The sequence below is a fragment of the Triticum dicoccoides genome, chromosome 4B (assembly GCF_002162155.2).
Source record: "Triticum dicoccoides isolate Atlit2015 ecotype Zavitan chromosome 4B, WEW_v2.0, whole genome shotgun sequence".
Lineage (NCBI taxonomy): Eukaryota > Viridiplantae > Streptophyta > Magnoliopsida > Poales > Poaceae > Triticum > Triticum dicoccoides.
Genome location: NC_041387.1, coordinates 486684928 through 486708585, shown reverse-complemented (window position 1 = coordinate 486708585; position 23658 = coordinate 486684928). Strand labels below are relative to the sequence as shown.

At 42.7% G+C, this 23658-nt stretch overlaps 2 protein-coding genes across 15 annotated transcripts; one reads left to right on the top strand and one right to left on the bottom strand.

Annotated features, from left to right (window-relative positions):
- Positions 1–1158: 1158 nt before the first annotated feature.
- On the bottom strand, positions 1159–5500 carry LOC119291025 (26S proteasome non-ATPase regulatory subunit 4 homolog). 2 transcript variants are annotated; one of them, XM_037569712.1, is made up of 11 exons: positions 5360–5500; positions 5155–5268; positions 4942–5047; positions 4604–4718; positions 4310–4519; positions 3927–4218; positions 3188–3317; positions 2525–2622; positions 2352–2420; positions 1661–1739; positions 1159–1384 (listed from the first exon to the last, which is right to left on the bottom strand). In XM_037569712.1, exons 1-10 carry the CDS (start codon positions 5369–5371, stop codon positions 1680–1682), a joined length of 1206 nt encoding a protein of 401 aa, XP_037425609.1. In that variant the 5' UTR covers positions 5372–5500; the 3' UTR covers positions 1159–1384; positions 1661–1679. The 2 variants fall into 2 exon arrangements, with proteins under 2 accessions (XP_037425609.1, XP_037425610.1); XM_037569713.1 differs by having other exon boundaries at positions 1661–1736.
- A 459-nt stretch (positions 5501–5959) lies between these two features.
- Positions 5960–14638, top strand: LOC119291024. Of its 13 annotated transcripts, none has more exons than XR_005142155.1 (12): positions 5960–6317; positions 6405–6707; positions 6823–7000; positions 7690–7789; positions 8664–8696; positions 8873–9102; positions 9495–9765; positions 9895–9958; positions 10055–10284; positions 12324–13180; positions 13768–14013; positions 14304–14638. XR_005142155.1 is itself a non-coding variant. In XM_037569711.1 (6 exons), the coding sequence occupies exons 2-6, from the start codon at positions 6631–6633 to the stop codon at positions 8998–9000; spliced, it is 552 nt and encodes a 183-aa protein (XP_037425608.1). In that variant the 5' UTR covers positions 5960–6317; positions 6405–6630; the 3' UTR covers positions 9001–9474. The 13 variants fall into 13 exon arrangements, 1 of the variants encoding a protein (XP_037425608.1); XR_005142154.1 differs by having other exon boundaries at positions 8826–9102; positions 13819–14013; XR_005142157.1 differs by having other exon boundaries at positions 8826–9102; positions 13794–14013.
- The last annotated feature ends 9020 nt before the right edge of the window (positions 14639–23658 follow it).

Sequence of the window (23658 nt, the reverse complement as noted above, 5' to 3'; positions counted from 1 at the left end):
TAAAGTACATGCATTGGTCAATTTTCTCTTAATACTTGCATGCAATGATTTAATGTACCTTGGAATCTGAACATGTGATGGAAAACAATCAAATTGAGCCTTATAAAATGAAAAAATTAAAATTTTGAGATAAGCCCTATAAACCGGAAAGGAGGGAGTACCTAATATGACAAATTGTACTACTCAATTCGTAAACCACAAAGAAGGGATGTCATTGGAGTATTGCCGGACTATAGGCCCTGGATGTGCTAGAAAATGTACCCGTTTACTAAGGGCATCTACAATCGGACCCCTCAAACTATTTTTAAATGTTTAGAGCAGTCCGATCAAAAAAGTCACCTATACCACTAAAACCTAGCCCATATATTAGATGGATTTGGGACGTCCAGATGTGTCTACCACGTCAGATCGTCCCACTTCGCCCTCACGTATATCATGTCCATATCTGAACCCCTGACCAAATCCTAGCCATATTTGCCATTTCATTCCACTTCCAGTGCGCTCCGCCCCGCTCCTCCAGTGATCGTCGACCATTTTCAACATGGTGGGCAATGGGTTTGAGTTTGGTCGACTAGTACCCAGTCCGCTACATGAACGAGACAGTCGTCCGGCTGGCTCGAGGCACGGCCGAGCAACCCCTACACTAGGTCTTTGTTCCACCAAATGTCGGGCTCGAGTCTGAGGCCTGGCTTGCCCGCCATGAGAGAGAATGCGAAGGCACGCCTCGCCATGGAGGCCGAGTCGCACTACGCCTCGTTGTAGCCCATGGGCCATGGACGACAAGGTCATGGAACGTGGATGATATCCGTGTGTGGACGAGCCCGGGCAAACCCTGGCCGTCCATGCCCTCGCCGGCCTGCCCCCAAAGAAGAGGAGATGCCGCATATGTTTTTCGATCCATATGTTCCCTTCGAGCGCTGCCTAATTTTGAACTTCATCGTTTTGCATGGATCCGGGAAGAGATCCAACGGACAGCGACATTCAGGCACGAATCTCCACAATTACTTTTCGCATCTAGAAAAGCTTCTCGAGGGATTCGATGGTTTGCAAACAAGAGACTGAACGCGGACATACAATACACGGTTAAGCTAGCATGTCCCACGCTACTAACCGGGGCGAGTGGAGCAGATACAATGCCTACTTCAACGATGCTAGCCACAAGCTGTCAATGTAGTCAGTTTCACATTCAACAAAAAGCGTACAAATGAATTTGCAACATGTAATCACTTAAGACAAACATGGAGGAGCGTGTTCATGAGAGCAAACATAATACAAATTCTATCGGCATTTGAGTTATCAACGCAGTTACAAGAGGATTAAGTAAATTCATAGCCCGAGTGTAAAAGCAGCTAATGTAAGCAATCTTCTTCACTTCTTCATGCGCCTGCAAGTCGAGAAAATAGATGTTAATTGCCTGATGTAGTTAGGAAGATGTGGTTCAGAACAAACAAAAATAACAGCTCTCTGTACTTTTCATCCTGTTGGGTACATAGTAGATTTATAAGCCTAGATCAGGTTTTTTTTTTTAGCATCGAACTACATCTTCCTAAAAACAATGCTGCTGTGTACTTGATCTTACATGAACAAACAAAGGAAGATATTTCTACGCAACGTGTTTATTTCAACAATGGATAAAAGATTCACCATACTGGAGTCTTACATGAAGCAACAAAGGGACTTTAGTTCTTCCCATCTTCAGGCTTGTCTGGCTTGTCCTCCTTATCTTTCTTCTCCTCCTGCTGCCAGACAAATGTTAGTCAGACTTGGTAAAGATTGTGCAGAGAACATAAAAGATATAGATGCATGGGAAAGAAATCGTGATTGCTACATAAATCACATCGCTTATTATAATAAATCTATCAACTAACCAATATTTTTCTAATAAGATGCTTAATATATGTTGCAGTGAAATTGCACTCCCGACCATTTTCATGGACATAACTATTGTCTGAAGATGACATGATACAAATATATACTCATTACTTATTTATTGAATTTTGGAGGTAGTTTTGTTTGCCAGTCCCCATAAGAACTAGATCCTTTCAGCATACAAAAAGAAAGATGGCATGAAACGAATGACGAGGGTACAACTCTAGCACACTAAACTGTGATGTCATAATATGTGTAGAATCTTACAGCCTTATAAAAGGTAAAAAGATGGTTTTCGCCCGATTTTCCATAATTAATTGGGCAATTCTCTTCTTCTTAATTAATCGATGAGGCAAAAAAATTGCCTCCGTTTCGAAAAAAAAGGTAAAAAGGACAAAAACACTATTTACTGTGTTACATCATGGCATTACTGGACTAGAAGAACAAAAGGAACTCATAAGGATAGGAAAGAGGTTTCTTACCTCTCCTTGGCCATGCAAAGAAGCCAGTAGATCTTTCACAGATGGGTCGTTGGGGTCAACACCAGGAAGCTGAAATAAGAAGCAAAGGGGAACCAATTATAAGCAACTGAGACTGCTAAATTCATATTTACATGACACTGGTATTAAATTTTAACTTCTATGAGAAGGCTTACCGAATTAAGGATGGATGTCACAAATGACCTGTCCTCAAACACTTTGCTCATATCAGATTGACCAGCCACCTCTGCGTCCTGGACAGACATTTGAAGAGCTGCATACAGCATAGAAAAATACACATCAGAACATGTAACATCTCAATCTGAGGCTAAGACAAAAGTTTTGCAAGTCTGCATGATATAACAATTACTAAGAAAAAGACATAATTATACATTATACATATGCACATAAGAGACGGGCAATTCAACGTGCAATATTTGGACATTTTTAAAGATGGAATTATGATATATGACAACCAGCAAGAATCTTTATCTTTTGAACATTTGCTGATATTTTACTTGAGCGCCTACTGTTAAGGTTAGTTAATACTAATCATCCAGGTTTCTTCACAAAAAGAATTGTTCTTTTCTTTTCTTTCAGCGCAGTTGCAACTTTTCGGTACAGTTTGGTTGGCGATCATCAAACAAACAAAATAGCCAGGCAAAGGATGTGGTCTATGAATTTCAGTGAAATTGCATTATAAGCAAATATTTTCCTACATAAAGATAAATATGGGACAAGCTGATGTCTCTAAACTAAAGATTGGTAATTTGTCTTCTCCTACATCTGATGAAATAAACTTCCAATTTATAATAAGAAATAGAAATAGAAGGACCTACCCAATGCCAAATCCTGGTCATCTGCAGCAGCTTCTGCCATAGCAGCATCAGCCACAGCTGCAGATCCTGAAGCACCCTCATCCATTGACATAGCGAGTGCTTGCTGTAGTAGCTGAGCATCATCATCATCCTGTGGGTTACACTATTAGCAATCTGATATCACTACTCAAAAAAACATCATAGAATAAGATATAGCTGAAACAGATTCATAGATGCCACCCACAAGATTTATCAGCAAACCAAATGATTGCTACATTTTGTTTTGGGAAGATTAACAGTTGTAACCTAGTTCTATAGTAGTTACAAACCAAGAAAGAACTAGGTAAGAAGTTGTTACAGGGATGTGAAATCAAAACTTGGACATGTGTTATCATTATGAGTGGAATGGCAAACAAACACCAAGTCAGCTTTTTTTGCTTCTCTATAAAAAGTAACGCAATAGTGTTATCCATGTAGATCACTAGGAAATACAGAAGTACCATTATTAGCAGATAAAATATTGTACTAGGCAGTCCATAAGCATGATGGAGCTAAAACAAATCTAGTTTATTACTCCCTCCGTCCCAAAATTCTTGTCTTAGATTAGTCTAGATACGGATGTATCTAATACTAAAATGCGACTTGATACATCCGTATTTAGACAAATCTAAGACAAGAATTTTGGGACGGAGGGAGTATGAAATAGTACTCAAGGTCAGAAAACTCCAACTTGGAATTAGGCATTGGATGATGAAAATACCTTCAGTAGATCTGCGTCAACATCAGCAGGAGCATTTAAGGTAAGTTCCGCTTCAGCCATAATAGCATCAGTAGAGCTCGAGGCATGATCCTTGTTGTCTTCTGCAGCCTTTTTCGCGATAGCCTCTTGCCTAGCTCGCTCTTCCTCCATAGACAACCGTAGGGCAAGTGCCAACTCTGGATCCACATTTGGGTCCACGCCAAAATCATATCCGGTAGCTCCGGTGGCTGCAGCAGCTGCTGCAGAAGCAGCAAAGCCACTTCCGCCTTCTTCACCAGTAAAGATAGGAGTGCTGTGAAACAGGTAGGGGTTATAAGGCGGTCAACCAAATTACATCGTCATATCAACCTAGAGCCCCAAGGATATGAAAGAAAGTTAGTTACCTTATAAGAACATCAGAAAGGGCATGGTCACCCGGAGGGACATGGACGATGTGGCTGCTATCACTGCTGTTCACAGCAGCGATCAGCGCTTCCAGTTTCTCAGGCTTTTCATCATCAGTTTCACCAAAATCAACAACGTCAAGGGCAACATTATTCTTCTTCAGCTTCTTCCCTATTGTCTCCAAGACCTTCTTGTCGTATGTCACAGGGCTGAGATATGAGGACAACAAAATTAGCTATAATTCAGACAAAATAGGGTCCATAGATGTTATCTTGCTCATTTGCTCAACATACCTTCCAATGAAAACAATAATTCTCTGCTGTTGCCTCTTATTCTGGCGATGCTTTAGCGCCAGCTGAGCAACCTGAATAGCTGCGGCCAAGTTTGCTTCAGCTCCAACTTCCAGCCCTGTGCATTGATTTGTTGGATATCAATTAGAACTATAATTCCTTCCTACTTTACTAGCATATTTTGTGAAGCAAAGGCCTGCTAAGGGTCGTACTGTCACCAAACGCCATCCAAAAGACTACACTATTCGTCCTATCCATGCCCGACGAGCTTGCACAGTTACATTCAAATCCTAAACTTCTGCGCCGGTACGCCGGAAATTAGGGTACTGACGGGAGCTTACCGTGCATACAGGCGAGGATCTTGCCGAGGTCGCTGGTGGGAGTGACAAGCACGCGCACGCCCTTGCCGGCCATCGTCATGACGCCCACCGTATTCTCCGGGTTCGACTGCAAGAGGACACCGACAAACGAGTCAGATCCGGAACCCAAAACCCTAGCCCACACACAACGAGACGGGACTCGATCGATCGATCGGTTCGGAGGGTGCGCGGTACCTGGGTCTTGGCGCCGCAGATGAGGTTGACGGCGTCGGCCTGCGCCTGGAAGCGGGACGGCGAGTAGTCGCCGTTCCGCATCCACTCCGAGTTGTCTATGCAGATCATCGTCGACTGCAGAAGGGGAAACCAAACAAACGGTGAGAAATCGCTAGGAATCGGAGCTTGGCGGAGGCGATCTGGGAGGCCGGCGGGCGGTACTGACCTCGAGCACCATGGTTGCGCCGCTGTGAGTCGCTGCGGCCGAGGGTTGGGTTCGGGTTGGGGAACAAGCTGATCCAAGGGGAGGAGGGGTGGAGTTCTTATTTGCGGTGTCGCCTTCGTGGACGTGTTGGATTGCTTTCCGAGGAGGACACCGATTCGAGACTTGTTACGCGTCGGTCCGGCCCGCGGTGGAACCGGACTATTTTCTTACCTGTTGGGCCTTATTCCAAGGCCCACTAAAACTAATCACATAAATCGATGGGTATCGTCCTGACTTTTGCCCGCGTGTTTATTAAAAAAGAAAAGACTTTCACCCTAGTCCAGGGGTCCTACGATACGACTTTTTATTTTCTCTTTCTTAGTGAAGCAGTTGGTAGTATCCGCCAATCAATTTTCGTCCCATCAAAAACGGGTTTTTCTCGTCCTCGATCCCACCTCCCGCATCCCCTCGATTCCCACCTCCGCCCTCGAACCAGAAAATAAAAATCGGTATGCTCCCATTATGTCCAGTGCTAAACCCTCCGGTTCATCGAAAAAAACTCGCGCCTGAAAATAATATACGACAGTTAACCTACGAAAAATTAGCCCCCGTGCGTTGCGAACGAGCGAGCGAAGCCTTTGCCCTCGAGCGACGCCACACCAGAGTCTTCGCCCTCGCAGCCGCTGCCGATCCCCTCCCTCAAACGCCGCCGCCCGTCGTTGCCGCCCCCGCCACCTCCCGTCGCGGGCAGGCGGGAGGAGCCCTGCCCGGCCATGGCGACACCGACGGCGGCCTCCTCCTCCCCCTCACCTTCTCTCCCTCTCCCAAGGGAGGGAAGGGAATAGAAGGGATCTGATTGGAGCGGTGGATCTGCGCCCTTGCCGTCTCTTCTTTTCTTCACCGATTCCAGGAGGAGATCGAAGTGGGAGGTAGACGAGCAGGAGCGCCGCGTCCGCGACAGCGATGAGCGATGACCCAGGTAACGCTATCTCCCTGCCCTCGACCCAACTCATCTTCTCCCCGTAGCCTGTACTCACGCACCCCAGGTTCTCCTCTCCCATGGCAGGGGTCGGCGAGTGGCAACAGATGCGGGACACCAACTGGTGGCGCAACGGACAGCGAGAGGCGGGACACCAACTGGGCGCGCCTCTCGCGGCCGACTTCCACGGCGGCGACGTCGTTTACCTTGGCGCCTGCTTCTTTTCCGACTCAGCGATCCCCGCGGGCACCGATGGACGGCGACGGGCAGCACGTGCGGCCGCGGAGCCGCGCGCTCCTGACCGACGACGAGGATGACGGGACGTACGCCGGCGACGTGTACAGCGGCAGCCTCGCCGCCACGGGCGGGTCTCGTGCTGGCTGGATCTTGGTGAGTTCCTTCCTTGTGCGACTTGGTTTGTTCATGGGTGTGAGATTGAGAGCAATTCTTCTCCCCTTCTTTCTGAATCTGCGGTTTCTAAACGATTGTTTGCGACCAAATGTAGGGGCGGTAGCAGTACTTGGTGCAGCGCCGCCGCGGCGATTACGGCAGCGTCGGGGTCGTCGTCGTCCTCATCCGCACAGGGAAGCTGGACTGGGAGGTTTGCTGCTTCCGGTCGGCAGACGATGGCTATGACGCTATGCCCAGCACGAGTGCTAACGCCATCACGGCCGGCACCACTGGTGAGAGCCTCCTTGGGCGCATGTCTCTAACTGCACTTTTGTTATGCCAGAAATTTTAGTCTTGATCCATCACTGGGATTGTTCATCTCTATTTTGTGTGGATAGGTTACAAGAAATTTACCCTACAAAAATGTTGAAATAAATTTTAGTGTTGATTCAATTTGGTATGTTGCTAGATAGGCTAACTAGCTAGGAAGCTGCGAGCTAGATAGGTTAACTGAAATTGTTTGACTTTAAAGTGTTACAGATCAGCTGCCATCAGTCATGTAAATAAGTTGAAAGGAAATCATGCTACTCTGATAACTGGATTCCTCTTTAATTTCGTGGTATGATCTTTTAGTACGTAGCAGACTAAAACCGAGTCTGAAAGTAGTGTCAAATTTGGTGTAGACTCCACGTTCAGCAGTGGCCATGCAAGGTATTTTTTGTTGGGTGTGTCATTGTGTTTTTTGGAGCAATAATCCTACAGCTATTGGGTAAGATTTACAGTCCGTGTAGACGAGCCGTATGTCTTATTGTTAGTATCTCTACTCCTAATGTCTCATTTGGTAGTCTCCGTTCTACGGTTAATTTTCGTCCCACCTTCACTGGTTTATTTTCGTTCTCCATCCCACCTAACACATACACACGTCTGTGCTTGCTTGCTGATGTGTGTGTGTCGATGCGTCCCTCACGTGCTCTCCTGCCAGGCACAACAGCCGTTCGGTGTGCTCTCCGGGATGCTGCAGTCGAAGGGTCGAGCAGGAGCTATGGATGCCAGCAAACAAGCCTGTGCAGACGGCAATGCATGTGAGGGCTCGCATCCTCATCCACATCCCAATCTCTGACTATAATACTATAAATTAGATTATATGACATGCATTAGTTGCTTACCTTTGTAGCTGGCATGCACATACACCATCGTTTTCTGATAATTAACCATATTATTTTGAGTGATCGAGTTAAAAATTATATCATACTAAATACCATCAGACTGTATTCAGAATCATCTATTATGGTTGTGATTTTGTTATTATCCCGAAACAAAATATTGTACTGTAAATAAATCACAATTAGAGATTCTATTTTTGAGAGGTGCTATATGTTTTCTTTTCACAAACAGTGCTCTCACTGGTTAGTTTTTATACATTTTCTTTCCAGTCGTCGTAATAAATGAACCAGTTTTTCATATCAAATTGTGAGATGAAAATTTTGTTTCTTTGTGACCTATTTTACATCAAACACCGCATGGAGTTTGAAGCTGATTTCAAATAAGTGGTGAATATGTCTTATTTCTCATAAATACAATGAACAAGATATTATAGCCATTTGTTTTAGTGGAGAAGACCGTGTTGTACTATTTCCTTACTACTCCCCTTTTTAAATCTTTCCATATTTCCTTTGCAGCATAAGAACGTAATGGTATATTTCTTGCTCTGGAATTCTAACCACACAAATGTTTAGGTGCTTTTATATTCCTTTTACATTTATTCAAATAGTATCTGAAGTATATGCTAATCTTCCGCAAAACAGTATAGTTCTTTAAAGTAACAATTCATGAAACAAGTTGTCCTGTGGCAGCACACATGCACCTTTTTATGTACTATGCATTTGCCATGTGATTTCTTTTGTGATGCTTATTTGCTCGTTTTTATAGTTTTATTTTATTTACCTTCTCTTACAGCAATCAAATCGGATGGAGAACATCACACAACAGGTAAACATTCTTGTATACTGATATTGAAAAATTACATCTTTGTTTGATTCAGATAGTTTTTAGCAAGAGGATGGATATACTGTGATGTTATTTCTGATTAATAATTTTTTGGCAAAATTTTATGATAAGCCTTTCTCCAGGACATAAAGAAAATGGTGGCACTTTGGGTTTTGAAGACGCCGCCTCGCGTAGGACTACGAACATGGGACGCTCGGTCGAGTTTTTCTTAACTCGTCAGGATTCTCATGCTGCAAATTTAGTAACGGGGAAAATTTTTGGGTGTCCTGATGTGTTTGCGGATTGATGAAAATTTGGCGAGGGAGATCATAAACCATCGCTCGCTGCAGCACATCAATTGTTGAATTCGTTTGAAGGAGCTGTCAATTGTTGAATTCGCTTGAAGGAGGTGTGTTTGCTCTCTGTTCCCTTGAGTCAATCACCATGATTTTACATCGAGACGATGTTTCTTCTTCAAAAGGGATGATGAACAACATGGGAACAAGGAGGAACTTTACCCGCCTGTTATAGACTAAGCACTAAAAGCATGCTTGCATTCACTTTAGCTTGTTCATTCTGTTATAGGGCAGTGCTTTCGTTATGCGTATGATGCTTTCAGTTTATTGAAAGATTTGTTCCAAGGATAAATTCTGATCTTTTGAAACTATGTTTTTTTAGTGATAACCTTTATAAGTTGGACTGTTTATGGGCGCTGGAAGTCTTGTAATAACCGTTGTTGTACATACGTTTATCGTCATAAGAGAGATAATATATTCTTTTGATCCTCACAAAATTTTGCAGATGGAGCTTGTTTGGCTGAATTTGCTACTGAGTTGCCACATTTTGAGGGCCTGCAATTGAAGAATACAACACTTGAGATAACAATTGAAGAATACTAGAGTAATAATAACTACTGCAAGAGTGATGTATTTTCTTTTTGTTGGAGATTTTCTGCATCTTTTATGGACGGTAACATTTGAGATAACAATTTGATGTGCTAACCATCAAGATCAACTTCGACATGTTTGGTCTCTAAAAGTTACTATTGACCATCATTGGTGCATCCTATAAGGTATAGTCAGTACTATGAGTAACTTACCAGACATTGACTGTAGAAGTTGCTATCCAACTCTTGTGAAATCTAACCATGTTATTCATTTACGATACCTATACGTATGTGGTACACAATCTGAAATAGTAGAAGGGGAAAATAAAGCATTAATGTGGAGTATGTTCCAATGGAAATCTTCAGGAACACCTTGAAGGTAAGCATCATATGATCCTTCACGTCCATTCAATCTATGTATGATAGGTGCAATCGTCTTTTCAAATTCTATGTTACTGAGTTCAGATGTATGCAGGTCTGAGTGCAATTTTTCTTTAGTTCTCTGTGAGCTTAAAAATGCAACTGGTGTGGCCCATGCAACTGAGATTAAAAACATGGAGAAGAATCATAAAAGATCTCGCTGAAAATGTCCTCGTTCCGCACTTCGTGTGGACAGGTAGCGCCCTTTACCTTCGAAGTCTCGAAAAATTGTCTGGGTGATGCGGGTGCCTCAATGCTTGATGCCATGTTCTGTAAGAGGCCAAGGTACTATATTTTGTCCCTGATGCATAACCTGCATTGATTTTTTGTAAACTGTCCTTTTAGAGGCAATGATGAAAATGATTTTTGTGCATGAAACAACAAACCAGTTCAGTCTTTTTTATGCAGAGATCAAATTGATTTTTGTGCATAAAATTCTTCTTTGTGATACAAGGTCTTCTAATTAGTTTCTGCGCTATGCTTGAGGTACCAGAAAAGCATATGGGCACCAATTCGACAGGGTTTTGCATTATGTTTCATGCATAGACATATGTGCGCATAGACTCGATTCTTGTAGGTCCTGAATTACGTGCAACTTTATGTTATGGGTTATTTGAGTCAAGATCGATGATTTGAACTTGTTATCATTCCAAGCAGCTCAGCTCACTGAAATCTGAAATCCAAATATGAGCTCAATGAATATTGATTGCCTCTAAAAGAAATGCTTAGGTTTTGATGTTTTTTTTCAGTTTTATTTAGGGTTGAGTAGTTCAAATTTATTTTTTCAGGAATTTTTGTAGGGACCGTGTGTGTGGCACTTAATATTTGTCTTTGTGTCTTGTTTGTGCACTTAATATTGGTCTAATTTTTGTTGCATAGGTTGTATTTGGGTGTCCACGCGCTACAGGGAATTACTGTGCGGAGTAGTAAGAATTGATTTAAACGTAGAGCCTAGACTCGCACTCCATGAGCATCCATGGCCGGCGAGACAGGACCCTCGACCCTCGGCCTCTGTTGAGAAGGATCGTTCCACTGTGTCCGATTTGTAGTACAGAGCAATCTCATTCCTCTGAAGTTCCTATTGGGCAAAATGGGCAAGATGTGTTTGGTCAGTGGTGCTTTGTTTTTTAGGCTATGGCTATGATAACTTGATGACACCCCTTTGTAGTACAGAGCAATCTCATGCATTTGTCCTCCATCTTCAGGAACATTTATTAGTGTACAATGGCCAAGCAATTGTTTAAAAAAATAAGAAACCTGGAATTGAATTGCTAAAACATGGAATTATTCTGCTTATTTGTAGGTTAATGCTCTGTTTGTAAAGCGTCCCTAAAGCGTCGCTTAAGCGACGCTTAAGCGTTAGAGCGCCCTCCAGGCTCAAAGCGTCCAACTCGCTTTAGACATGTGTCTAAGGTGTCCGCCTTAGACACTAAAGCGTCTGAAGCGCCTGCTTAGGCGTCCTGATTGGCGCTTTAAGGCAGAGAGGACGCCTTAGACTTGCCAGGCAGGGTACAGAGATTCCTGGCAGGGAAACAGGGCTGGGCTCACATGTGAAACAGTTACAGGAGGGGAAAGAAAGAGAGAGAACGAGAACCAGAGCGTGCAAATATCCAGGCTTTCAGCTCTTTCCTCTCTCCTCTGGCAGCAGCTTCCTCAGATCTGCACCAGCCTTTTCTGCTCTGTTGTGTGTTATGCTATGCACAACTCCTCTGCTGTTAGGTGCTACTGCCTCTCTTATAGCAATTGGCTAGTTGCTTACTGCTTAGTGGATGGATCAGAATATATGGGCTCACTGGTGGATTAGAATCAACATATATATGTCTCACTAAATGGTGCTCTATTATACTGCCCATCAGGTTCAGAGTCTGTGTAAAGCGTCGCCTCGCTTTACGCTTTATCGCTTAAGCAGTGAGGCGCCCCCCTAGCGCCTCGCTTCGCTTTACCGCTTTATAAACATAGGGTTAATGTGTGACTATCACGTTCCCCACCAAGTGAAATGTGCTATTTCACCACAAACATTGACGAAGTTAAGTTCAGTGAATGGCGAAAAATTTATCAAAGTTGCTGAGGTTCAGGGGTCTGAAATTAAGGTATTGATGCTTTGGGGTTCTTATCTTTTCATTCCCATGTTACAATGCTATGAGTGTAATTTGGTCTTAGTATCTATCAACTTTTCCCAGCTCAAAAAACAATATATTTTTCGCCAGGACAGAGCTCAAAATACAAAGACTGACTTTTCCTTGTCTAAATTTTACTGATATTAGCGTGTGTGTATTAGCTCTGATGTGTGTTCTAAAAAAATATGTAATATTTTCATGTTGCAGCCATTTGTGGATAGTTTATCTAAATGCCCAAAACCCACTTAGAGCTCCAGAGAGGTCTTGTTTTCTTGTACTATGGATTTAAGGTGATTCTCAAGAGGAACAAGTCGCCATGGACCGATGAGATCGAGAGACGGCTCCGCGATTGCGTGGAGTGGCGGCTGAGAGGAGAGGCAACAACAACTCGTTGTTCGTGACGGCCCGAGCGTTTGCGAGAGGGGATGGAGCGGGGGTTGCATTGTCACGGCCAGTTGCCATAGTGGATGGAGTGGTGGCCGCACGGACGCGCTCCTGGAGGTGCCGGTATGCACCCTGATTTTGAGCCTGGGAGGTTCCTTGCTCTGCCCTATCCTCAAGGGTGTTCATCTACTTTGGTATCGTGCTCTGGAGTCAGGACGATGCACTAATGCAGGTTTGGTTCTTTACTTTTTCATTTATTTTGTTTGTATGCATATCCCTGAATTTTGTGAGCCGTGATTTAAATGTTGTCGTGTGTGCCATTGTGTCCTATATAATTATTCTATAGAAGCACCACTGCAACCCAGTTTGTTTATCAAATTGATGCAAGAAACAAACTAATACATAGAGAGTATAAATTTATTGCATTAATCTGTATATCCCTGCACCTAGAGATAGGTAGAAATGGATAAATTTTGTAGCTTTTTGTTCCCAGTTTTTCCTATTGAAATTATGGATTTGGAAGCTAATCATGGAGTGTTTCGATTGCCTGCTTACGGATTCGCAATGAGCACAAGTCTGCAACCTTGAAGGAAAACCCGTTGCAACTGATGACATAATATTACGTCGCAACAAGAATGTATAGAGCTGCAAAGCTCTGTGGATCCTTCTCTTCACAAAAGGTGAGGTTTAAAGTTCATGTTTGTGCTTATTGAAAAACAAAGAAAGAGACGAGTTGCTTGATATATTGACAGGTATATAGTGTAACAAAAACACGCTTATAGTTCTAACATGAATTTGATTGACTTGGGAGTTGTGACATGCAAGTATTTTATGGTTGATAATTCTGTACTACTTGTTATATTGTATAAAAATAGTCTCTGGTTTCATCTTCTTTGATGACATATTTTCTATAACAATTGGAATGCATTATGCACCTGTTCTTTTTACTATGGTTCCATATTTTTTTCAAATTTATATATTCTCTATGAATAGTAACATAGATGCATGTTCTTAATCTATTTTAGATTTTTGTTCACCCGAAAATGCAGTATAGATCTGCCATTGACATTTTTTTGAAGCACTGGGTGAACATTTGCCGAGATGCTGATAGGAAAAGCCTTTTTGTTTCCTCATAAAATGTTGCCCATCAGTTATTAAACTTAATGGATGCATGTTGTGGGCTTGATGACCATGTACACCTTTTTTAGTTAGAACTGTGTCTGCTATGGATCTATCTTGCTTAATACAAAGAACTCTGCATGCTTAGGAAACAAGAGGTAATGTAAACAATAGATTCTCTTGTGAAATTGCGATTCAGCCTTGGGGCGTGGATGGCAAGAAGCGGAGGCGTGTGCCTAGAGTAGCGGACCATGATGGATTGATGAGCTGATGTCACGTGACGTACTCACGTGGCGGCTGGTTAGGCTCTGGCGGCTGGAGCCATCATCGACCATGATGCCACGCCAGGAGCACAAGGGCTAAGACGAGGACATGTTGGTGCCGATGAAATAAGGTTTATTGGGTCGTCCTCTTCCAGCAACATATTACACAATCTATTTAAGCCGATTGATTCTCTTTGGTACAAATGTCCCTCATTTAGTTGATGAAACTCTACCTTCATAAAATTAATTGAGTTGGGAACCATAACATATATACATCTATGACTGGTATCTATTTGGCTATATTAAACTGACAATTTATTCTTCTTACCGGAAGGATATGTCGTGAAGATGATTAATTCTACAAACTATACTGCTAATTCATCGGAAATGACTACCAACTTGTTTAATTCCGCATGTGCAGGTGTTGCCGGTTGATGGGGGCCTAACCATGAGTCTAACTGAAAGTGAATGGGAGCGATGTGCAGAAAAAAATCTTAGCACATAGGCTGAATTTGTATAGTACTTTGAATTTATTAGGCAGTACCCCCTCCATTTGTATATCACTTCCGAATACAAGTTCAGGTTATTAGGCAGTACTATTGAATTTAAGGATTGATACTTGAAGATTTTAAAAGGTTACTAAATTTAATTTAATTTTTTGACAGCAGGTTACTAAATTTTGTACCAAGACTACTGTTATGTATGGGAAGAACATGCGCTAAAATATTGATAATGCAAATGAAAGTGATCGTTTGATTATTAATCATGCCACTAATAAGATAAGTTCTTGTCACTTATTTCTTCACAAATTTTCATTGTTCAGGTTCGGACTTGATTTGTTGAGCTATTTTAATTTATGTATGAGAGAAATGAAATACTTTATGAGTTGTATGTCAGAAACTTTGATCAGTTCGTTGTGGATAATGTCGGTGATTTGGATTCTTAACTAATTTATGATAGGCTTCCCTTTTGGGGGCTCTCATTTGGTTTTTATGTGCTTTTTTCTTACGAGATAGAAGATACTTAATGTTGGTATCCCAGAGTTTTACTTACTAGGTATAAATAGAAACGAGACTTATTTATTGAGAATTTTATCTGTAGTGTGTGTCAGTGCCCTCATACTTCTCACATGAAACCTTGAAGAAAAGCAGAGTTTTACTTACTAGATATAAATAGAAACGAGACTTATTTATTGAGAATTTTATCTGTAGTGTGTGTCAGTGCCCTCATACTTCTCACATGAAACCTTGAAGAAAAGCATAATGAATGATATAAAAATGTTGGTGGCGCGGAAAAAATATAAAGTCAAGGGTACAAAAGTATTAGGATCTCCATGCCGGCGGATGTAGTGGGTTGCACTGATTGCAGTTACTTCTTTGCCGTTATTTGTTGTTACTGTCATAGTTCATTTTTCGTGCTTATCATACCTCATGAATACACTTGAGTGAAATTGGGGATAGTATATATGCATTCTTCCAGAATTTCAAGAAGGATAGCAGAGAAATATTTCTTGGGGCTGTGACATAGCTGTGTGGTACTTCTACATCTGCAGCATTTACAGTTCATGTACTTACAGCTTAATGCAAGCATTGGGATTAGTTACAGATTTCCTTTGATTTAAATTTCTAAATGTTAACAACAATGACAACTTGTGACATGCCTAAGTTTAATTTCCATTGAGAGAGAGTGGGCGATGGAATATGAGATGGAACGAAATTAAAATCCAACTGATCTGGCCATGGCTGGTTGTCACAGAATCCTTGTGATATGTTCTACTTTGACTTGGAATGTGCGGCTATGATAATGTAAGTGATGAGTTTTTTTTCCGAATCTTCTATGGGAGGTCAGTCAGAGGTGAGTTGTAGACCAAGAGCTGGTGGGCAGTAGGGCATGCACGCGCATGAAGAACAAATCTGAACCACGCCCTTGCTTCTATTGGTTTCTACATAGAGCGTGTAGCTTAGAACTTAGACCAGTTGGTCGCTGTCAAGGTCGCCAAGGTGGTCTTACAGCACTGCCGTGGGGATTTCTCGTGATTTTATGTAGGCAAGCCGCAAGCGGTGGTGGTGATTTGCTGGATGGTGTTGTTGCTTTGGGGAGAGACGATGGTCTTGTTGTGGGGATAGCCAACGGCAATACATTGACTACAGACTCATCGCGGACTCGTAGTGAACCTGGATGCAGTGAGCCTGATTCGTGGATCGATGGCAGGTCTTGACGTTGTTAGAGTTTGGATTGAATGGTTGTGGGGGGTGGTGTGCTTGGTTGGGTTCCCATTTGAAGAATGTGGCCTCCCCGTGAATCTGGTCGTGGCCATCACAGAGGACATTGTCGCCCTTCCCCGAGGAGCAAGGATAGTGCAGGCGGCAGCAGGGGTTAGGGGTAGATGCGGGGAGGGATATCGGCGTCTGCTCGAGGTCATCGTGATGAAAGCCTTGATGACCCGTCTTTATCAATGGAGGTGCAAGAGCATGAAGTCGAGATTGGATAGGAGTTTGAGTTCTTGTTGGCCCCGGATGGTTCCCACTTTAGGCTTCGTTCGGTTTGCAGGGAGAGAGAACTATGGAAAGAAAAACTTTGTAGGGATATGGCTGATGGCTACCGGATTGCCATGGAGTCTAGAAACACGGGAACCAAAAAAATTAGACTGTTCGTGTTGCAGGAAGATACGCCTATGAAGCAGTACATGACCACAATATTTTATGTCTTTTTGAGTGGAGTACAATGCATGCATGAAGTTTTTTATTGAACTGGTCACCGGCTCGCCTCGGGCTTTCGTCAAAACATGAGATTTGACTGGATTCTATCTTTCAAGCAAAATCAATACGAGAAGGCCTTGTTTCATTTGAAGTATTCTTCAGGCTTCCTGTGAACCGAATAGCACCAAGGCAAAAATTCCTATGGATGACAGTTCCTTTAAAAGTCCTACATATTTCCTGTGAACCAAACGCACCCTTAGAGATGTATTTTTTCACGTGCCAGGTTGATTCTAAAATGGATAGGGGCTTTTCTGCAGAAGTGCATGCCGAACAAAAAATATGACCTCCCTTTATTAGTAGGATAGATGTCATATTCTTTGTTATTGTTGGTTCGGTGAAATTTCTTAATACTTGATTGTTGTGCTGCTAATTAGAGCACCCAAGATTCACCCAAGATGAGAGGATGATAAATGAAAGATACTGATATAAATTTTAAAGAGCCCGTGTCAACGCACGGGTGTTCTACTAGTAAAATACAATATATCCATCTTCAATCATTAACCTACCGTACAAAACAACCCAGAGAAACAATATTTGGGCCTGATTACATCCTAGAACAATATGGAAAACAATCACGTCCCAACCTTGTGGCACTAAATGGAAACAAACTCAAAAAAATCCTAACAACCCTACAAAAAACAATAATTAGTCTGATTTACTTACTAAAACAACAGACAAAAGGTATGGACAAGAATGACCAGTTATCATGGAGATATTTGGTTGCCAAAGAAAAAGGATAATCTCTTTAAATATCTTCATCATATTCAGGTGGTAATTTAAGTACATACTATTTGTTACTGGGTTGGTCATTCAAGGACACCCCTGGTGATGGTGTCCTGGATTGAGGGTGCACACCACGTTGGCCTGTCAGTCATGGGCCGGGCCGAGGACCCAACAGCAACCATAGAACAGGCCACACATTTTCTGGCTCTCGGTGTACTCAAGATGGAATCCTCCGAAGACTTGTCATACACTTCAAGGCATATTTGAATAATCAGCATATGTTATCACTGGTTGTAGGTGACCTACTTGTAACCCTAGCTACCCCCGGTGCCTATATAAGCCGAGGTGTTTAGTCTATAGAGGCACGTTCAAGGTTTTTAAAGGTTAGAACTCACACATATGATCTCAAGGTAGATCATCATGTACTTTGTACCTCATGCACAATCAATACAATACAAGCAGGACGTAGGGTTTTACCTCTTTGAGAGGGCCAGAACATGGGTAAAACGGCATCCCTTTTACTTCATGTTAAACATCGAGCCGAGATCACCAGCTCGAGACCCCTTACCCGAGATCCGCCGGTTTATCATTAGCTTGAGCGATACTTTCTCCTTCCTCTTAACTCCATCCTCAGATAAACCTACTAGTTTAAACAATCCACAAATTTCGTCCATCTAGCAATTTCTCTAACATACCCGAAGGAATTTCATAATAAATATTTTTTAGTAGGTTTGGTAGGTTGAGGAGCAACTCTTATTGCTTCCGGTCAAGGTGAAGATACCCCGAACAAGCCCCACAAAGGATTATTTTCCATAGTGACAAGTGACAATAAATTTTAGCACATTATATAAATGTTTCCTTACCAAATTCCACCTATCAAAGGCGCTTCACTCCCCGGCAACGGCGCCAGAAAAGAGTCTTGATGGCCCACAAGTATAGGGGATTAATCATAGTCCTTTCGATAAGTAAGAGTGTCAAACCCATCAAGGGGCAGAAGGAAATGATAAGTGATTTTTAGCAAGGTATTCTCTACAAGCACTGAAAGTAACGGCAATAGATAGTTAGATAACAAGGTAATTCGTAGCAAGTAACAAGTAGCAATAGTAACAACAGTTTGTGCAGCAAGGTGGCCCAATCCTTTTTATAGCAAAGGACAAGCTGAATCATTTTTTTATAACAAGCAAAATGTTCTCGAGGACACATGGGAATTATCGTCTAGTCACTTTCATCATGTTTATTTGATTCACGTTCGCTACTTTAATAATTTGATATGTGGGTGGCACGATGCTTGGGTGTTGTTCTTACTTGAACAAGCGTATCACCTATGATTACTCCATCTCGCAAGCACCTGCAACTATGAAAGAAGAATTAAGATAAATCTAACCATAGCTTGAAACATATGGATCCAGAGCAGCCCCTTACAGAATAACACATAAACTAGGGTTTAAACTTCTGTCACTCTAGCAACCCATAATCTACTTATTACTCCATAATGCCTTCCCTTAGACCCAAGTATGGTGAAGTGATGGCACTACTAAAGAAAAGCAACAACATACATATCATCAAAATATCAAACGAATACCAAATTCACATGATTACTTATAATTGGACTTCTCCCATGTTCTCAAGAACAAAAGTAACTACTCACAAATCACATTCATGTTCAAGAGCAGAGGGGTATTGAATATCATTAAGGATCTGAACATATAATCTTCCACCAAATAAACCAACTAGCATCAACTACAAGATGTAATTAACACTACTAGGAACCCACGGGTACCAACCTAAGATTTTGGGACAAAGATTGAATACAAGAGATGAACTAGGGTTTGAGATGAGATGGTGTTGGTGAAGATGTTGATGAAGATTGGTCCTCCATGATGAGAGAATCATTGGTGATGTCGATGGCTTCGATTTCCCCCTCCCGGAGGGAAGTTTCTCCAGCGAAATCGCTCCGCCGGAGAGTAAACATGCTCCTGCCTAGGTTTCGCCTCGAGATGGCGGCGCTTCTTCCCGAAAGTCTTCTCTTCATTTTTTTCTAGGGCAAATAGCCTCATATAGCAGAAGATGAGCACGGGAGGCCTGCTAGGGGGGCCACAAGCTCACAGGGCGCGCCCCTGATGAAGGAAATATGCCCTAGAGGCAATAGTAAAGTTATTATTTATTTACTTATTTCATGATAAATGTTTATTATTCGTGCTAGAATTGTATTAACCGGGAACTTAGTACATGTGTGAATACATAGACAAACATAATGTCACTAGTATGCCTCTACTTGACTAGCTTGTTAATCAAAGATGGTTAAGTTTCCTAACCATAGACATGAGTTGTTATTTGATTAACGGGATCACATCATTAGGAGAATGATGTGATTAACTTGACCCATTCCGATAGCTTAGCACTTGATCGTTTAGTATGTTGCTATTGCTTTCTTAATGACTTGTACATGTTCCTATGACTATGAGATTATGCAACTCCCGTTTACCGGAGGAACACTTTGTGTGCTACCAAACGTCACAACGTAACTGGGTGATTATAAAGGTGCTCTACAGGTGTCTCCGAAGGTACTTGTTGGGCTTGTGTATTTCGAGATTAGGATTTGTCACTCCAATTGTCGGAGAGGTATCTCTGGGCCCTCTCGGTAATGCACATCACTATAAGCCTTGCAAGCAGTGTGATTAATGAGTTAGTTGCGAGATGATGTATTACGGAACGAGTAAAGAGACTTGCCGGTAACGAGATTGAGCTAGGTATTGAGATACCAACGATCAAATCTTGGGCAAGTAACATACCGATGACAAAGGGAACAACGTATGTTGTTATGCGTTTTGACCGATAAAGATCTTCGTAGAATATGTAGGAGCCAATATGAGCATCCAGGTTCCGCTATTGGTTATTGACCGGAGATGTGTCTCGGTCATGTCTACATAGTTCTCGAACCCGTAGGGTCCGCACGCGGCTTAACATTCAATGACGATTTATATTATGAGTTATGTGTTTTGATGTACCGAAGGTAGTTTGGAGTCTCGAATGAGATCGGGGACATGGCAAGGAGTCTCGAAATGGTCGAGACGTAAAGATCGATACATTGGACGACTATATTCGGACTTCGGAAAGGTTTCGACTGATTCGGGTATTTTTCGGAGTACCGAAGAGTTACGAGAATTCGCTGGGGAGTATATGGGACTTATTGGGCCATACAGAAATAGAGGAGAGAGGCCAAAAAGAAGGAGGCGTGCGCCCCTCCTCTTGTCGGAATTGGACAAGGGGTGCAGCCCCCTTTTCCTTCTTCCTCTCCCCCTCTTTCCTTCTCTCCTACTCCAACAAGGGAAGGAGGAGTCCTACTCCCGGTGGGAGTAGGACTCCCCCCTTGGCGTGCCCTCCTCCTAGGCCGGCCGCCTTAGCCCCTTGCTCCTTTATATACGGGGGCAGGGGGCACCCCATAGACACAACAATTGACCATTGATCTCTTAGCCGTGTGCGGTGCCCCCCTCCACCATAGTCCTCCTCGATAATATCGTAGTGGTGCTTAGGCAAAGCCCTGCGTCGGTAGAACATCATCATCGTCACCATGCCATCGTGCTGACGGAACTCTCCCTCAACACTCGGCTGGATCGGAGTTCGAGGGACGTCATCGAGCTGAATGTGTGCAAGAACTCGGAGGTGTCGTGCGTTCGGTACTTGATCGGTCGGATCGTGAAGACGTACGACTACATCAACCGCGTTGTGCTAACACTTCCGCTTACGGTCTACGAGGGTATGTGGACATACTCTCCCCTCTCATTGCTATGCATCACCATGATCTTGCGTGTGCGTATGATTTTTTTTGAAATTACTACATTTCCCAACAGTGGTATCCGAGCCTGGTTTTATGCTTAGATGTTATATGCATGAGTAGAACACAAGTGAGTTGTGGGCGATACAAGTCATACTGCTTACCAGCATGTCATACTTTGGTTCGGCGGTATTGTTGGATGAAGCGGCCCGGACCGACATTACGCATACGCTTACGGCGAGACTGGTTCTACCGACGTGCTTTGCACACAGGTGGCTGGCAGGTGTTAGTTTCTCCAACTTTAGTTGAAACGAGTGTGGCTACACCCGGTCCTTGAGAAGGTTAAAACATCACTAACTTGACAAACTATCGTTGTGGTTTTGATGCGTAGGTAAGAACTGTTCTTGCTCAGCCCATAGCAGCCACGTAAAACGTGCAACAACAAAGTAGAGGACGTCTAACTTGTTTTTGCAGGGCATGTTGTGATGTGATATGGTCAAGGCATGATGCTATATTTTATTGTATGAGATGATCATGTTTTGTAACCGAGCTATCGGCAACTGGCAGGAGCCATATGGTTGTTGTAACATCCCAAAATTTTAAATTTTGGAATGTTATAAACAAATAGATAGATTTGATTGATTGCTTGATTGATTGACTGAAAGTGAGTGAATTCAAAACCTTTTGAAAGTTAAATGAGAGGGAATAAAAGGACTTTCCCAAACTTTCATATTGGTTTTCTGATCTTCGTGAATTCAAATTCTTTTCAACACAAAACCCCGGAGAGAAGATGACATGACTTCTTCCATTTATTTAAATGACAAGGGGTGTTGAGAATATTTGAATTTCATTTGAAAATATTTCCAATTCAGAAACTTTAAGCAACTCAATGATTTTCACGAGAGAAGATAAAATGACTTCTTCAAATTATGAAATATGAGTTGGGAGTTTCAAAGAATTAAATTCAAAATTCTTTTAAATTTATTTTTCAAATTGGAATACATTAGATCATCATGCATATCTTTTTTTTCTTGCTTTTTGGTCGATCCTAGAAATTTCACGCAACTCAAGGACCTTCGGAGAGAGTTGGAGATTTCGTTATTTTCATATTTGAGAGTTTTCTCGAATTTGAAAAGAGGGTCATTTGATTTATTTATTTTATCTTCAATAATTTTTCCGTTATCAAAAAAATAGAGAGGGAATAATATGACTTTCCCAAATTTAGGAAAATGAAGATTTAATAAATAGATCAAATTTTGTTTGCCGGAGTTTTATTTGCATTTTATTCGGATAGGGAAAATTGTGCGTTTTCAAAATTTGCTTTTTAGGCCCGGAGTAAAGTTCATTTTGTTAGACTCATTTTTAGGAGTCGGAGAAAATTTACTTTATTAATTTTGGAGTTCGTTTAGATTTTCTTTTATTTATTTTTCTGCGCGCGAGACCGTTAAAAAAAAAATCCGCAGCGCCTTGGGCCAAAGGCCCAAGCCGCTAGCCGCCGGCCGGCCAAGAGGCCATAGCGCGCGTGCACCAGGGAGCCGCCGCTTCCTTCTTTTGCCTAGTCCTAGTAGGACTCTTGTCCTATGTTCGTTTATTCCGTATCTATTTCTAGATCTTTTCCTCTTGTTTCCTAATTCTAATCTATTTCTTGTCCCCTACCCCAAGCAAAACCCTCCCCTCCCCAATATAAATACCCAAGCACCCCCCCCTCTAAACACATCAAACCAACACCTCTCCTCTCCTCTCCGCCGCCCCACGCCGCGCCGCCGCACCACCCAAGCCGCGCCTCACCCCGCGCCTCTCACCCGCGCCGCCGCCCTTGTGCATCGCCGCCGCGCCCAACGCCGCCCAACCCCGCGCCCTAGTGCCGCCACCGCCGCCATGCGTCACCGCGCCGCCGCCGCCCTGCGTCAACGCCGCCGTCGCTGCCGTTCGCCGGAGGTACCGCGCCGCGTCTCTTCTTTCCCTCGGTTCGGTTTTTCTTATAAACCGTTCCGATTCTTTTCTTCTCTACCGATTCGTTTTCTTTCCGATTTTTCGCTAAACCATTCCGGTGTTCTAGATCGGTTTTTCGTTTCGATCTCTTTTCCGAAAAACCCTAGATTGGTTTTCGTTCTTCTTTCGGACCGTTCGTCTCAACGAACGTGATCACCGATTATTTCCCGGTTAACGACGTCTGTTCGTATAACCGTTCTTCTTTTTCTTCTCGTCGGATTTATTCCGCGATCGCGATCTCAGATCCGATCTTCGTTCTAGTTTATCTTCTCGCTCGTTTATCGGAATCAGGTGATTCAAGCGCCTGGAGTTTCATCTCGAAACCGCCGTTTCGTCTAATCAACTTGAACAAGCTTTTGCTACAGTAAAATTTTGACCTAGATTCAACTTGCTAGAACCGAGTTGTTTTCTTCCGCCGTTTGTTTTTCGTCGTTTGTTCGGCTCGTTCTTTCTTTGCAACCGGAGTTCTTAAGTTGAACTTTCTGGTTCGTTCTCTTGTTCGATTTTTCCCTGTGCATTAGATGAGT